We start from the raw sequence: 17,960 nt of genomic DNA, 5'->3' as shown, positions 1-17,960 counted from the left end.
TGCGGATGTGATTACAGTTACTATTATGCTCTCACTTTCTTTCCCAGCACCCACAGTCCTCAGTTGTAAAAGACCTATTTGTTGACATTCAGAATGGACACGTTCTCCTGGACTTACTCGAAGTTCTCTCCGGTGAAGACTTGGTAATCCATTTTTGTCTTTTTCTGCAACATATTTTTTTTACACAGTTAACTATTGGGGAGGCACTGATTCTCCTTTATAGCCTATGAGCAACTTTGGGATGAAAAAAAAAAAATGTTTACATATGTTAGTGGCTACCTTTATTAAATAAAAGTGCACTAAGTTTCGGTCTGCAATCTTCTTTTCTTCATTCATTTTCTCATTCCCTGATATCCAGTTTGCAGGCTGAGCTAAAGTTTAGATTTTTCTCTGTGGGAATGTTTCTCCCAGTAATACAGGCTAGATTTCACCTTTATGTGTATCCTTGTTGCTGTCTTGTTCATTAGTTCATATATCAGCACATCTTCTATCCTGCACTAATTTCCTCTTCATGTGCTTTACATTTTTTCAGGAGCTTGTTTTCTATGCCCTCAATGAGACTGCAGATACTTTCTCTCCTTACTAAACTGCTAAAATTTGTATACAACACCCTCCCCCCTCCCTGCTGCTATCTCTAACACTGAGAGAAGGGAAGAGCAGAGAGAGCTGTCAGCACCAGGAGCCAGAGCAAAAGCACTCAGCTAGATAAAAAACTTTTATAGACACTCTGGAGCAGCAAAATTGTGGATTTTTTTTTTTAATGAGGACTATTTATAAAGTTGTTTAAAATAAAATTAAGTAAGTAGATAAACAATAAAAAAACAACTTTCATGCAAAAAACAATATGCAAATGAAGTTTAAAAAAGAAAAAAATTTCTTACAACTACCACCTGTTTGGACGTAGCTCATTTTCTTACCCAAAATGAGCCTTAGTCATGTTGTAAGGCTCCTTGGAGGTATTCACATTGACTCATGGGGAACTACATCCCATATCTGGCACTTGCAATATTTTTCTTTCTTTTGGAGAGAGCTAGTTTGCATTATACGGGTAACAAATGTCTAATTCTGCTGGTGGGTTCTGTTCTCCTGACAACTTGCCGTTACTTTACAATGTAGCTGAATTGAATGAATAAACTTCTGCCCGCCTGGGTGATCAACCTTTAAAATTTATGTCTCAAGTTTTTAAGCTGTTACCTCTTTATAGGATAGGTGAAAAGCTACCATTTAATGTGCATATAAGAAATGCAGTCTGTATTATTAATGACTTTTAATCATCAGTAAATAATCTTTTGTTTAGATCAAATTTATTTATTTTTTTTAAATATCACAATCTATATTTAAAAAAAAAAAATATAGACATCCTGCTATCTTCACACCGGCCACTGGAGCTTTTTTAGACTTTAACTTCCTGTTGTTTCAGGAAACAACACCTGTATAGTGTAAATTAACCACAGTAGTCAGACCACGACCCTTTATTTTGTACTGACATGTCTAATGAGTGTGTGCGAAGGTCAATGTGAAGGGAGGGGGAGAAATTGAGCTGTGACATGGCCTACTGTTTTTGGTGAATCCTATGTTATCAGCTGTGTATAGAGGTGTTACCTGTTCTTTTAATCCTGCCTCTAATGATCAGGAACCTGCTGAAAAATCTTCCTGAAAGGACTAGAAAATATGACTCTAAAAGAGCTCTAGTGGCGAGTGTAAAAATTCTGATGACACATTCCCTTTAATGAGGTTGTGATTTTTCAATTACATGCAACGGAATGATCCTCAGACTCCATATTGTCTTTACCAACACCTGTTTTACAGCCGCGTGAGAAAGGAAAGAACATCTTTCAGTCAAGAAGTAACATAGAATCTGCCCTGAGCTTTCTCGGGAACCGCTCTGTGAGTATTCCGCTTGTTATTTCTCAGTGCAATTATTCCATGTAAGAAATTCTTTCTAAACCACGCCATTATTTTCTAGATCAAGCTCATAAATATTCATGTGGAAGACATCATTAGCGGGAAACCGTCCATTGTGCTCGGCCTAATTTGGCAAATCATTTTACATTTTCATGTAAGTATCTATAAATTGTTTGCAAAGTTTTAGTTTGTGATGAAATTTGAAATAATTTTCTTGCAAATTTAAACAAGAACCTATAAGGACATTAACCATCAAATTTACATAAATTACTGCTGTGTTTTCAGTTTTTCGACAAGTTGAGTCATTTAGAAAAAAGTCGACCGCGACCATTAAACGACCGCAGATTTGGCTCATGGTCTGTTTGGATGATGGGCCGACCAGAATTCTGCGTGCACAGAGTGATGTTTAATATGATCGTTCTGTGCACAGAGCAGTAATTATACAATAAAGTATTGGAGTCTATTGTAGAAAATTGATCAAGAGGTCGCAAGTTCAAGTCCCTTTAGGGGACTAATATAATAATTAAAAATATATATAAAAAAATAGTTTTAAATAAATAAATTGTAAAAGTTTAAATCCTCAAACCTAAATGGCAAAATATATATAAAAAATTAACATATTTGGTATCGCGGTGTGATTAATTGTCTGAGCTAATAAAAGATACAAATATTTTATCCCATAAGGTGAACAATGAAATGTAATAAATAAATTGAAACTGCAGAATTGACATTTTTCACTTATCGCACTTTCCTCCAAAAAATAAAATAAAAACATTACCCAAAATGGTATCAATAAATCCTGCAAATCGACACTCAAATACCAAGCCCTCAAAATATATATTTCTGGCTTCAAACATAAAGATATAAAATTCTAATTTTTTTGGGAAGAATCAACAACAAGTGGGACACAATAGTGAAGTGAAACAAAATTTATTGGATATTTTAAACTTTTTAAAAAAAATAAAAACTAAAAAGTGGGGCATGCAATATTATTCGACCCCTTTACTTTCAGTGCAGCAAACTCACTCCAGAAGTTCAGTGAGGATCTCTGAATGATCCAATGTTGTCCTAAATGACTGGTAATGATAAATAGCATCCACCAGTGTGTAATCAAGTCTCCGAATAAATGCACCTGCTCTGTGATAGTCTCAGGGGTCTGTTTCAAGTGCAGAGAGCATCATGAAGACCAAGGAACACACCAGGCAGGTCCGAGATACTGTTGTGGCGAAGTTTAAAGCCGGATTTGGATACAAAACGATTTCCCAAGTTTTAAACATCTCAAGGAGCAGTGTGCAAGCGATCATATTGAAATGGAAGGAGTATCAGACCACTGGAAATCTACCAAGACCAGGCCGTCCCTCTAAACTTTCATCTCGAACAAGGAGAAGACTGATCAGAGATTCAGCCAAAAGGCCCATGATCACTGGATGAACTGCAGAGATCTACAGCTGAGGTGGGAGAGTCTGTGCATAGGACAACAATCAGTCGTACACTGCACAAATCTGGCAATTATGGAAGAGTGGCAAGAAGAAAGCCATTTCTCAAAGATATCCATAAAAAGTCTCTTTTGAAGTTTGCCACAAGCCACCTGGTAGACACACCAAACATGTGGAATAAGGTGCTCTGGTCAGATGAAACCAAAATCAAACTTTTTGGCCACAATGCAAAACGATATGTTTGGCGTAAAAGCAACACAGCTCATCACCCTCTAAACACCATCCCTACTGTCAAACATGGTGGTGGCAGCATCATGATTTGGGCCTGCTTTTCTTCAGCAGGGACAGGGAAGATGGTTAAAATTCATGGGAAGATGGACGGAGCCAAATACAGGACCATTCTGGAAGAAAACCTGTTGGAGTATGCAAAAGACCTGAGACTGGGACTTAGATTTATCTTCCAACAAGACAATGATCCCAAACATAAAGCAAAATCTACAATGGAATGGTTAAAAAATAAACGTATCCAGGTGTTAGAATGGCCAAGTCAAAGTCCAGACCTGAATCCAATCGAGAATCTGTGGAAAGAACTGAAAACTACTGTTCACAAACGCCCTCCATCCAACCTCAGTGAGCTCGAGCTGTTTTGCCAGGAAGAATGGGCAAGAATTTCAGCCTCTCAATGTGCAAAACTGATAGAGACATACCCCAAGCGACTTGCAGCTGTAATCGCAGCAAAAGGTGGCGCTGCAAAGTATTAACTCAAGGGGGCCGAATAATATTGCACGCCCCACTTTTCAGCTTTTAATTTGTTAAAAAAGTTTAAAATATCCAATAAATTTTGTTCCACATCACGATTGTGTCCCACTTGTTGTGCACTTTTTTCCTCCAAAATTTTGGAGGGAAGTGGGGGGTGTGTCTTATAGTCCGAATACTATCTCCCTGTATATACTGTGGCTCTGCGTGGTAGGAGGTCTGGGGGATTAGCGGGGCACAGGAGGCAGCACCCGACTGCTGCAGCCTGCGCTGTGCCCGCTGCTAAAGAAAATGAATATTCCCTGCTCCCCATGGGCGTGGGGAGCAGGGTATATTCATTTTCCTTAATAGCCGGCACACTGTACCGCAGCGCGGCTCCTGCTGCGCTCTGCGGTCTGTGTGTCCGCTATTAAAGCTCATGAATATTCCCTACAACCCACTCTCATGGGTTGTAGTGAATATCCATGGTCTTTAATTTCAGGCACACTGACCGCAGAGCGGCAGCAGGAGCCGCGCTGCGGTACAGTGTGCGCGCTCTCACACTGTGTGAGGGCGCATGGCAAGGATGCCATGCGCGCCCTGCCATGTGTGGCTCACACAGTGAGAGTGTCGTCAGCAGAGCGGGACAGCGCTGGAGGAAAGAGGAGGTGAGTATGATTGTTTATTTTTTTTGTGGGCAGCAGGATGGGGGCTCAAGGGGTGCCAAGCATACCAGGATGGGGACTCAAGGGGTGCTATGCATACCAGGATGGGGGCTCAAGGGGTGCCAAGCATACCAGGATGGGTGCTCAAGGGGTGCCATGAATACCAGGATGGGGGAATCAAGGGGTGCCATGAATACCAGGATGGAGGAATCAAGGGGTGCCATGCATACCTGAATGGGTGATCAAGGGGTGCCATGCATACTAGAATGGGGGCTCAAGGGGTGCCATGCATACCAGGATGGGAGCTCAAGGGGTGCCATGCATACCAAGATGTGGGCTCAAAGGGTGCCATACATACCAGGATGGGTGATCAAATGGTGCCATGCATACCTGGATGGGTGATCAAGGGGTGCCATACATACCAGGATGTGTGATTAAGGGTTGCCATACATACCAGAATGGGGGATCAAGGTGTGCCATGCATACCAGGATGGGGGCTCAAGGGGTGCCATGCATACCAAGATGGGGGCTCAAGGGGTGCCATACATACCAGGATGGGTGATCAAGTGGTGCCATGCATACCAGGATGTGTGATCAAGGGTTGCCATACATACCAGAATGGGGAATCAAGGGGTGTGATGCATACCAGGATGGGGAATCAAGGGGTGCCATGCATACCAGGATAGGGGATCAAGGGTTGCCATACATACCAGAATGGGGGATCAAGGGGGGCCATGCATACCAGGATGGGGGATCAAGGAGGGCCATGCATACCAGGATGGGGGATCAAGGGGTGCCATGAAAACTAGGATGGGGATCAAGGGGTGCCATGCATACCAGGATAGTAGATCAAAGGGGTGCCATGCATACCAGGATAGTAGATCAAAGGGGTGCCATGAATACCAGGATGGGGGATCAAGGGGTGCCATGAATACCAGGATGGGGATGAGGGCCACGTATACCAAGATGGGATGGGGGCCACGTATACCAGGAAGGAGGGGCAATATATACAAGGATGGAGGATATTAACAGAATTGGGGGACATTACCCCAATACCAGTGTCTGCAGCAGACTCCCTCCCCTATAACATCATGACCACATTTTTTGCTTAAATATTTTTTTTCCTATTTTCCTCCTCTAAAACATAGGTCCGGTGCGTCTTATAGTCCGAAAAATACGGTATATATATATAAAACTATTAAGTAAAACTCATAAAATATATAAAAAGAGCTATTAAAAAAGTTTGGTATTGTTGCAATCCTACTGACCTGGAGAATTACATTGCCTGGTCATTTTTACTGCACAATGAATGAAGTAACAACAAAACCCAAAAAAGACAACAATGGAATTGTTTTTTTTCCCACTATTTCACTACCCCTGCTTTTCTGTACCTTTTATGGTAGAATTAATGGTGTCATTAAAAACTACAACTTGTCCCAAAAAATAAGCCCTAGTACAGCTATGGAGATAGACAAATAAAAAAAGTTATGACTCTCACAAGAGGAGAGGAAAAAAATGAAAGGGCAAAAACGCTGTTCGTATGTTGTCTTTTTTTGTGAGTAACAGCGCCACTCTTGTCTGCAGGCCATGCCTGTTATTGCAGCTCATCCCTACTTAAGTGAATGAGTCTGAATGGCCATATTAGAAACAGCCAATATATAAGAGTTGCGCTGTTTCTTAAAAGAAGCAGAGACTTTTTTTTATCGAACCCCTATATTTTCAGCATGGATCCATTCATGGTTTGTGATTTGGGGTATTAATTTTCATCATGGCCGTTTTTTTTTTTTTCTGTCAGAGCACCCTGGAAAATATGTGACCTAACCCTTATAAAAAGTAGAATGTGGTGCTGGAAGTGTTCTAGTTTGGGTGAAAGGTCCACTGATAATTGGAAAAGTTGGAATTTGGTCAAAATACATCATAAAGTTCTGAAATTTAGGGTCATAAACAAGATTTTTTGCCATATTAATTCATCCCCTTCTGCAAATATTTAGGATGTAATGTGCTGTGATCGGCCTCCTGAGGTTTGCCCAATCGGGCCCATGGATGCCTGACTTTTTTATTATTGAATGTTCTATGTTTTACAAATGGAAATGATGGATATTATGAATTCATTAAAAATCTGATATATCTTGGGTTATGGCAGATCGAAGGGCTGGCAAGCATTTTGGCAAGTGCAGAGGAACAGCAACCAGTGAAGTGTGAAACGAAAAATGGAGTCTCCCCAACTGCAAGCCCATCGCCTAAAAGAAGCGCCAAGTCTAGGTGGCAGACCTCTGCAAAGAAAGCGCTTTTGCAGTGGGCACAGGATCGGTGCGCTCAGTAAGTATGCAGCAATAAAACGTCACTAGATGTTACGGGTGTGTCAGATGTGACAGACAGTCGCCCTGCAGTTGGTTGCAGGAGGTCTCTTCGTTTGGCATTACAGACTCCTTCTTAGCTGTTTCACTCTAGGACCCAGCGGCTACCTCCTTCCTGCTAATTGAAACCCTGGCTTGGGTGATTAAATAGTTTCACTTTGCAGCAAGAAGGTGCCATTGATACTCACATGTTTCCTTGTGAATGCTTGGCGCTCTCAGACTGCTATCTTCCTCTGTGGTGCTAGGAGGGCGCTTGGAGTTATCTCTCTGAAGTCAGCTAAAGCTAAGCTACTTTCCCCCGTGTTTGTCTCCCTTGTTGTCTTTAGTGGGAATAGACTAGTGTTCATCTCCACCTCCCCTATCCAGGGCCAAGCCCTAGGGAAATACAGGGTTTAGGTTCCCGTGCGAATATTGGTGAGGAACCAATATAGGGAAGTTAGTGGAGACAGAGTGATATCAGATCAGCTTAGGAGGTCTCCACTCCCCCCTTTCCCTAGAGTCTGGGCTCCCTTTCCCCCTTCCCTTTGTGTTGCACTTAGTCTTTCACACATCTTGCGTGACACTTGATTGTTATTGAAGCGCCAAGACCCCCTGAGAATGATGCACATGGGATGGAGCTATCCAAGGTTGGATTGCCAGTGTTACAGGCCACACAGCAGCTACATGATCTGCTTCAATATCAAAGGGGATTTTCTGGTCTTTTTGTAAAATGAAGGGATGCTTCCAAAAGAAACAAAGAAGACATATTTCCCTTCTTCCCCCTTACCCAGAAACCACCCTCCACTCTATCAAAGCTGCTTTGACCATCTCTGCCGGATTAGAAGAGATGATGTCATGATGACCACCAGTCACCGGACCACTGTCAATGATTGGCTGTAGGGTCAGGTAACTGTAGAGATGAGCAAAAAGCTTTGCCTGACCCTGATCTAGCGTCCATGTCATTTGTCTGTTGGACCAGAGCACTGCAAATTTCCTACCACCGGTGGCATTCCCAGCACCTCGTTTGATTAGTAGGCACCACAATGTCACACATATGGCACTCTGCAATCTAATGATGTCACCTGTTCGTGTATTCAGAACAGGTGCCAGGGATGCCAAAGATAGGAAGAGGTTCACAGGGTTTTGGTTTGGTGGCAATGTACTACCGACGTGGTTGCTGGACCAGGGTCCTCTGAGTCTTTTTGGTTAACTCTAGTAACTGGAGTTGGGGTGTCACCTCTTCCGGTCTGGCAGTAGTAGGTAAAGTGTAGGTGGAGCAGGTTCGAAGGCTAAGTATGTCATGGTTTATTTTAGAAGCATCCCTTTCGACTGTTTAATTTTAATAAATGTTGGAAGTCCCTTTTAAATACACCATTGGTTGCCCTTTCACTGGCCACTGATGAGTTTTTTTAGTGGAGAGGTGGAATTTGCAACACATTGGGTCATCCGAGGTGACGGTCTACCAGGCAAATGGAAGTTGTCTTGGTAGAGCTGAATATAGAAAACTGTTGCGTGAGCGGCTCGCATCTGTTGTGATGTGTCCCTTGAGCGATACCATGTTGGCAAACCAGTATCTGAGAAAATTATTATCCATGGGTCTCAAAGAAGCCTTCTCTGAAGGTAATATACACATACATATATTTAATAAATTAAGTGTGTCGTCTTGGGTCATTGTCCCATATGTGTCTTCTGGTTGTCTTGTCTTCCATTAATCATTGGGGGAAATTATTATTAGTGTCAAAGTATGCATTTATAGGTCAGCCAATATGGCTTATCTTGCTTGTTATATTAGACACACTTTTTTTTCTTGCTATAGAAGTGCAGAGGTTGGGGTGACACCCAAGTTCTGGTGCCTAACGACACCCTAAATACCCCCTGGCACAACGAGTTATAAATTGCACATGGTAGGTGAGGGACCCCTTTATAGGCAGAACATCTACCTTGATCAAGCTGATTTTGTGATCTTTGTATTTCTTGCATAGATTTGAATATATATACTGTATGTTAGCATTGGATGTATGACAGTCAATTACAAAATAAATAATCCTCTTATTTTTTGCAGATTGGGATCCATTAATATAACAGATTTTAAATCCAGCTGGAAAAACGGCATGGCTTTCTTGGCAATTATTCAGTCCTTAAGACCAGACCTCATCGATATGGACAAGTTAAGGGAAAAGTCCAATGAGGAAAAACTGCAAGAGGCGTTCACGATAGCAGAAAATGAGCTAAAAATCCCCAAACTCATTGAACCAGAAGGTATAGACATCTGTTTTGTGTAACAATGTGTCATACGTGTCACAATGAATCCTTGTAAACCCAATCAGAAATATATATTATATCCTAAAAAACTATTTTCATCCAGCTTTTTCCTCTGTTCCTTAGATCTTATTGCTTCAAATCCTGATGAAAAGTCAATTATGACATATGTGGCGCAATTTTTACAGTATTCCAAAAATATGGAGGAGCCTACGAATGATTTGTCGGTATGAGATTTCATTACAGAAAAATGTTTCCTTTTTTTTTCCATAGATGTAAGTGTTCACTTCACTATTTACTACACACAGTATGATGCCCCTAAACACAGTATGATTCCCCACAGCCCTCGGCGCACAGTATATTTCCACAGTCCCTCCACAAAGTATGATGCCGCCACAGTACATTCCACCACACACGGTATGATGCCCCCACATCCCTCAACACATAGCATGATGCCCCTACCCATTTTATTATGCCCCCCACAGCTTCCACCACACACAGTATGACACCCCCCCCCCACAGTCCAAACATGCATTATGATTTCCCTGCAGTAGAATCCTGCACACACCGTATTATGTCCCTCATCAGGTAAGATGCTGCCCTAGCACTTTCTCCACACACAGTATGATGCCCCCTCAACACACAGTATGATGCCCCGACACAGTATTATCCCCCCACAGCTCCACACACAGCCCCAACATATATTCTGATTCCCCTGCAGTAGAATCCTGCACACACAGTATGATGTCCCCCATCATATAAGATGCTGCCCTAGCACTTTCTCCACACAGTATGATGCCCCCTCAACACACAGTATGATGCCCCCACACAGTATTATCCCCCCACAGCTCCACACACAGCCTCAACATATATTATGATTCCCCTGCAGTAGAATCCTGCACACACAGTATGATGTCCCCCATCATATAAGATGCTGCCCTAGCACATTCTCCACACACAGTATGATGCCTCGACATGTCTCAACACACAACGTAACCAAAAATATATATTTAGTGCATTTTAGGACTGTCTGGGCCTCAGAAAAGCTAATTTCTGATTTCTAGAAATTGATCTGTATCCAAATTGATCTAAAACTTGGAGACCTTACCCACCCATCGATGACCATGCCTCCTTTAAAGCTGATACATTGCGATAAATTTTGCACATGTTTTATGCAAATTTGGCATGTTCTCTTATTTGGGACGTCTTAAATCATAGTTTATGCGAAAACCGGATTTAAATTTAATAATAAATGTAGGCCTATGACATTTTTGGTGTAAAAAAATTCAATTAGTTGTAACTGTTAGTTTTAATCTTTAGATCTAGGGAAACCTTTAGTAATTTCTGAAAAATATTCCTTTCTCATAGGACCTAAGAGGTCAAGTCATTCACATGTCTCCCAGTGGAGATTTGCTTTTATATATTTAATTTATTGTCAACTTCTTCATGTAGTTAATTTCTGCCAGGATTCAAACTTAGGACCTGTGGTATGGAAGGCAGAAACATTAACAGTGAGCCACAGACCTCTCTGGTATTTATTTTTTCTACCAAAAAACCTCTTTAACATTCTTCTTTACAGGCACAATGTACTGGTACATATACAGATATAGGTCTATACATTGGAGATTTTTATTTCCAAAAAGTTACAAACAATAATGGTGCAGAGATGGCATTTTTGGATATCTGTATGTGTGACATGGGGAGCAGACACATATATTATCAGTGTCGGCCCCTGCCATAGGAGTTTGGCCATTTTTAAAACCAACGCCATTGGGTCTCCCTTCTGCTCCCTCTTACCATGTATTTTAGGTAGATCTTCTCATATTTTCTTTTCTGATTTTGCTGCTCATCTTCCCTTATTATAGAAGTTAAATTGATTATTTTTTTTTTACCTTGTAGTCTCGAGTGAATAAAACCACGGAGTGGTTGATTGAGCAGGAGCAGACGCTGAAAACGTTATTTTCTGAAATGAAAGATGAGACCTATACGAAAAAATACCAGGTAAAATTTCTTGCGTTTTCAGACTGATGAATTCCCTGTCATTGGAAAATATCTCATTTATCGTTGCTATTTTTTTCTTAGGGAATTCTGTTATTTATGAGAAAATTTAATGAGCAGAAACGAATCTTCATATCTGGACTAGCGGTGGAGACTCTTCAAGCTGAGGAGCAACTGCTTATTAAGCAGTCGCTTGAAAATATCACATCCCAGGTGAGGAAAATTGCACATAGCAACCAATGATTCCCATTTGTTTTAGGAAAAAGACAACTACCGACTAATAGGATCACTATAGGTAATGCCACTTGTTTGTGTGCTTTAGACATTTCTCCAATAGTTTCACCACCTAAATGTTTCCTAGGTGATGTGTATGACCATCTTAAGTATTAAGACCTGCTCATGAAGTTTTTCAAGGTTCGTAAACATTGAGGATATGTGCAAGTTTTGGAAGTTGTGGACTGTTTACTTCAACTATACCTAGCCTTAAAGGGGTTGTCCCCTTTTAGAAAATCTCAGTCCCTATGTGCAGTTTGTTCTAAAAAAAAAAAAAAATTTTTAAATATATATTAAAAAATAAATTAATTTAATTGACTTACTAGAGATGCAGTTTGTGCTTCAGAGCAGTTATTCCTTCTGCAAATGGGGACGCAAAAATTGCAGCCAGTTGTAATCATTCCTTCTGTAGGCTGTGAGCAGTTTCATCTCTCCTCTCGGCTCCCTTGGTACCATAATAGCACCCAAGGTGAAGGCAACTCTTCATCGAGGAATTTGCAGAAGTACAAACAATTTTAGGGTTTCCATTTATTTCAGTGAAGAAATCACTGGGACCCCCACCTATCCCCATCAGAATGGAGTGGTAGCTGCATGGGAATGCCAGGAATAGCCCAGTGTTGTACTCGGCCATTTCTGGTGGTCCCATAGATAGCCAAGTACATATATGTGGTTCGGAAACATTAACAGTGAGCCGCAGACTTCTCTGTTATTTCGTTTTTCTACCTAAAAGCCTCTATAACATTCTTCTTTACAGGCATAATGTACTGGTACATATCGAGGTATATATCAATACATTGAAAAAAAAATTTCCCAAAAAGTTACAAATAATAATGGTGCAGAAATGGAATTTTTGGATATGTCTGGGTGTACAAGTGATATGGGGGAGCAGACACATATATTACCAGTGTCTGCCGCTGCGCAAGGAGTTTGGGCCATTTTTAAACCAACGTCGCCCTCACCAATCTGCAAGTTATGATCTTTCCTCTGTAGGGAATAACTCGTAATTGTGACCTTTGAGACCTGATTACTGAGGTCCAAAATGTGAAGCAGAGATGTTCTATATGGCAGCCATGTCCGATTCTAGATAGATCAGTGAATTTCGACCAGACACTGATGAGGAAGAGGGTGTTGTCTATGAGAAGATGGAAATTAAAAAGGTGCGCGTTACTTTTCTCTGTATTCTCTATCGACTCTTCTTATACAGATTGCAGAGTGGAAGATGCAGCTGGATAGGAGTTTACCTCCACCTCTGGATAGTATTGAGACATGGCTGACGGAAGTCGAAACTCTGATGTCCCAGGCTTTACCTGAATCCGGCTCTCATTACAATACAATGTCTCTACTCCGGGCTTTGTCAGAAGCCTTCAAGGTGCGGAATCGTGTGTCTTAATATTTTTAGCATCAAATCATGGTAGATATGAAAGTTAGGGCGATAAAGGCTACGATGAACCAAAAACATCTATTGTGTGTAATCATCTTGGAAAACACTAAAGGTCTCCTCCATACACCGCTGATTCCATCAGAAATAGCACACCATCTGATGTGTATGGGGTTCTCCTGATATATATTATTTTGGCTTAAAAATTCAGCTCTATCTTCTTCTCATTATCCCTACAGGCTTTGATAGTTGATGGCAAAAATCACATGGAGAGTCTCGGATCCTTTAAGAATCTAGACGATAACGGCGTCATGATTGTGCCCACTGATAAGACCGAAGAGATGAAAACAAGGTACGAGCTCTGCTTTACGTCTGTAATTACTCATGTTTGTCCTGACCTTATTGCACAGGGCGTCTTGTATGATTATTATCATGTAGGGCAAAGTTTAAAGTAGTTATAAAAAAACTTGTATTGTGATCATCAATGATTTTGCCAAAGAAAAATTGCTCCTTAGGCCTCATGCACACATCCGTGTTTCCAGTACGTGTTGTATCCATTCTCTTTACAGATCCCACACTTACCCATTATAATCTATGGTGCTATTCACATGCCATCTGTGCTGCCATAAAAAAACGGGCAAGGGCCAATAAAAGCCTAAGGCTTTGTGCCCACGATGCGTTTTTTAAGCGTTTCCGCAGCGGGAATTCCGCTGCAGAAACGCTTCCAAAAACGCTTGGTAGAAGGTCTCCCATGTTCCCCAATGAATCCGCATGTGCTGTGCACATGATGCGGAAATTTCCGCTGCGGATTATCATTGCGGAAAAATACGCAGCACTACCAATTATTTTGCGGAAGCGCTGTGTTTTCGCCGCCATTGACTTGCATTGGAACGCATGGATTAGGCATCACTGTATATGTAGATGCGGAATCCATGCGGTTCAATGTGCGGATGGTACCCGGGTGTGGAGGACAGGAGACTCTCCTCCGGACCCGGGTACCATAGAACCTGTAAAAAAAAAGAATAAAATTAAAAAATACATATTATACTTACCTTCTGCTGGCCCCTGGTGTCTTTGTCTTGGCTTGCCGGCAGATCGTGGTGGACTCCAGGACCTGCCATGACGTCATTTAGTCATGTGACGGGTCACGCGACCGCTGACGTCGGCGGATCCTTTAGTGTACCGCGAGCTGCCAGCAAGCCAAGACGGATCAGATAAAGACTCTGGGGACCATTAGAAGGTAAGTAAAGATTTATTTTTTGAACGTTCTCTCGGGTCACACTATATAAATCATGCCGGTTGCATGGATTTATATAGTGTGACCAAGTCGTCAAGCACTTTCCAAGTGATGCTAAAATCGCTTGGAAAGCGCTTGTTAACCCGCATGCGGAAATGCATGTGAAGAACGCTTCACATCCGCATGTACAATCCGCATGTACAATCCTCATGCGTTTTTTCTGCCAGGGAGATGCAGAAACGCACAGGAAAAAATCCGGAGCATTTCCGCATCGTGGGCAGATAGCCTAAGGGTCCGTGAAAAACATGTACAGTACACCTGTGCCATCCACGTCCTGTCCGTGTTTAACATTGCAAAGTATAGGAGAAGCTTTGAAATTTTTTTTTTTTTATCCATCTGTGAAAAACACTGATGACACACTGATGGTAGAAACACTGATGACACAAGCAGTGATTGACAGATATATGTGTGTATGTATGCGTGTGTATGTATATATGTATGTGTATATATATATATCTCTATCCTACTAATATTATAAATGCGAAAGTTTGTGAGTATGTTTGTTTGTTACTCTTTCACGAAAAAACTACTGGACGGATTTGCATGAAACTTTACGGTAATATAGATTATACATCGGAATAACATATAGGCTACAATTTGTAATGATTTTATGTAATTTTGGTTGTAATATAACGATACATGTCAATTAAGTCGGAAAAAAATCTGGCCTCTGAGAGCTATCTTGGCGTACGCTGCCTAAACCGTTGGAGTTACACAAAGATGATGTACCGTAGAATTGTTTGTCTTGAATAGTTCTAAATAAAAGTCCGCGACAGCATATATCTACCTTTTATTTGGAAGCCACTATGACCAAAATTGTGAACCATAAATTTAATTAAATTAGATACTATTTTACAATGCACATTTTAGTATATTTATCAAACTTTTTAGTATATTTATCAAACTCTTATATACTCACATACACAGGTGATATTTAAATGGCTGATGTACAGCAGTCAGAAGAGATTGATAATACAATAATTTGCCCATAGTGGATCATTGTATAGTGAGGTCACAGTTGCCGCCTGTCCATAGTCAGAATACAGGGGTGATCATATACCGTGGCCAGGTACAAGTGTGGCACAGGGGGTTCACACACGACCCCCAGGGACTGACATTTCCTAGAAACTTTGGCAGCTGTCAGTCATGAGCTCACCCTGATACATTACACTCTGGAAACAGCTGAAGGGAGAAGGATAATTTATGACATTTTCTCAGACTTAAAAAAAAAAAAAAACACAGAAAACAGCCCATATGTCAGGAACAGGTTACTAGGGAACTACACGTCCCAGCACGGCCTGCCCGCACCCACAGCCCGGGGGGAGTGTGAGGCTTCCTCCTGCAGGTTGCCCGGGGGCACCGGGCCGTCATTGTCCTCACACAGGGGGTCCCCGCCGCCATTGTCCCTCCACATAACACCGTATAATAAAACATGAGCTCACCTGCGCCAGCTGCTGCAGCCGGGAAAGTTCCGAGCGCCTCACCTGGACGGAGGGGAAGTGACTCACACACGGGGAGGGGCAGTAACCTGAGCGCGGCTCCATGGAGGATGCACACACTGCAGCCTGACAGCACCGGCAGCAGCGCTACACAAATGGCGTCCTCCCCTCCTGTGTGCAGCACAGCCCTGTGTGTGTGCAGCGCAGCATGTCACCCACAGCACCAGCAGGCTGCTCTCAGCTCCCACAGAGCACTGGGAATGGTTGCTATGGGTAACCGCGCCACAGCTGCTCCTCATAGACCAGTCATATACAACTGATATCGTCTGTACAGCGATCGTAATATAGCTAATTAGATTGTTTTAGTATTTTGTTTGAACTTTACTAAGTACCTATTTTGTAATTAGTACTTATAAAAATGCCGCGAAAGCGTAAGTCTAACACTTCGCAAAGCTCTAATAAAGCCCGAGCTATGAAAATAATTAGACGTGATGAGAATTCTCAACAAGCCGAGCAACGAAGGCTTGAGCAGGCGGTGCGTTGTGCGGCACATAGAGCTGCAGAGACTCCAGAACAATCCCAAGCCCGACGTGAACGGAATGCGGAGTATCTGGCGTCTCAACGGGCTGCTGAAACTCCAGAACAGTCCCAAGCCCGACGTGAACAGCATGCGGAGTATCTGGTGTCTCAACGGGCTGCTGAAACTCCAGAACAGTCCCAAGCCCGACGTGAACGGAATGCGTAGTTTTTGGCATCTCAACGGGCTGCTGAAACTCAAGAACAGTCCCAAGTCCGACGTGAACAGCATGCGGAGTATCTGGCGTCCCAAAGAGCCACTGAAACTCCAGAACAGTCCCAAGCTCGACGTCAGCAGCAAGCGACTTACATGGCGTCCCAAAGAGCCACTGAAACTTAGGAAATGGACGAATCTCGCTGACGCACTGTTGCTGAAAGGGCAGCACAGCGACGTCAAACATTTACAAGAAATACATGGATATTGTTTAATAAAGCTGCATTTGAGTATGACGAGAATCTTGATTATGAAACTCACAAGCTTATAAAAATAGAAGCAATGACCATAGATTGCAAATATTGCGGAGCTCTTAAGTGGAAAGAGGAAGCAGCAGGTATGTGTTGTTTGGGCGGGAAAGTAGCTCTTCCTTATATAAACGAGCCAGTTCAACCTTTAAAAGAGCTTTTCTCTAATGAAACTGATGAATCTCGCCTTTTTCTAAATAATATAAGAAAATACAACATGTGCTTTCATATGACGTCTTTTGGAGCAGATCAAATTGTCTCAATGCCAGGGTTTTGCCCGACCTTTACAATACAAGGACAAGTATACCACCGTATCGGTTCTTTAATTCCTACATCCATTTCGCAACCACAATTTTTACAAGTTTATTTCATAGGTGACGAACAAGAACAAATCAACAGGCGTACTGAGTGCGTGCAAAGCGTAGATAGAAACATAGTTAAAAAATTACAACGAGTACTTCACGACCACAACATTTTGGTGCATGAATTTAAAACGGCTAGAGACAGAATGATCAATGACGATCATTTCAAAGTAGTGATTCACCCAGACCGTGTACCACGTGGTCAACATGAGAGACGATTCAATGCCCCTACTACAAATGAAATAGCTGCTGTAATAGTTAGTAGCGAACAAACTATGTCTCGGGACATCATTGTGCAGCCGCGCGATGGCATGCTCACTAGGGTTCCCGATACACATAGATTCTATGACGCTCTCGAGTACCCAATAATTTTTTGGAAAGGACAAGAGGGGTACAGCATTGATATTCCTCAGATAAATCCAATTACCAAACAAGCAATGCCAAGCAAAAAGGTGTCCTGCAAAGATTTTTATGCCTTTCACTTGATGGTCCGTCGCAGCGATTTTAATTTGATGCTTAAGTGTAGGCTCCTACTTCATCAGTTTCTGGTCGACATGTATGTAAAGATGGAAAGTGAGCGCTTAAGGTTCATTTCTTTAAATAAAAAAAAACTGCGCGCAGAAAATTATATTCACTTGCAAGATGCAATAAGAAATGATGCGGATTTGGATCCAAATAACTTAGGTCAGATGGTGATTCTCCCGTCATCATTTGTAAATAGCCCGAGATACCTACACGAATACACACAAGATGCGTTCACATACGTACGTAATTATGGGAGGCCTGATTTATTTATTACAATGACTTGCAACCCCGCTTGGCCAGAAATCACCAAAGAG

The 17,960-nt window shown here is 41.9% G+C and overlaps 1 protein-coding gene across 7 annotated transcripts in view; it reads left to right on the top strand.

Annotated features, from left to right (window-relative positions):
- Positions 1–17,960, top strand: part of SYNE2 (spectrin repeat containing nuclear envelope protein 2) — a 327,838-nt gene that overhangs the window by 45,597 nt on the left and 264,281 nt on the right. For all 7 annotated transcript variants that reach the window (XM_073638692.1, XM_073638693.1, XM_073638690.1 and 4 more), the window contains exons 4-13: positions 48–143; positions 1,810–1,887; positions 1,967–2,059; positions 6,885–7,060; positions 9,140–9,336; positions 9,463–9,563; positions 11,236–11,337; positions 11,419–11,547; positions 12,812–12,976; positions 13,225–13,337. In XM_073638692.1, coding sequence (XP_073494793.1) covers positions 48–143; positions 1,810–1,887; positions 1,967–2,059; positions 6,885–7,060; positions 9,140–9,336; positions 9,463–9,563; positions 11,236–11,337; positions 11,419–11,547; positions 12,812–12,976; positions 13,225–13,337 — 1,250 coding nt within the window. The remainder of the gene's footprint in view (positions 1–47; positions 144–1,809; positions 1,888–1,966; positions 2,060–6,884; positions 7,061–9,139; positions 9,337–9,462; positions 9,564–11,235; positions 11,338–11,418; positions 11,548–12,811; positions 12,977–13,224; positions 13,338–17,960) is intronic.

Source organism: Phyllobates terribilis, unplaced genomic scaffold (genome assembly GCF_046119375.1).
Source record: "Phyllobates terribilis strain yellow unplaced genomic scaffold, ASM4611937v1 Scaffold_7__3_contigs__length_470593459, whole genome shotgun sequence".
NCBI classification, from domain to species: Eukaryota; Metazoa; Chordata; class Amphibia; order Anura; family Dendrobatidae; genus Phyllobates; species Phyllobates terribilis.
Note: the sequence above shows the minus strand (reverse complement) of the source record. Positions and strands in the feature narration are given on the sequence as shown.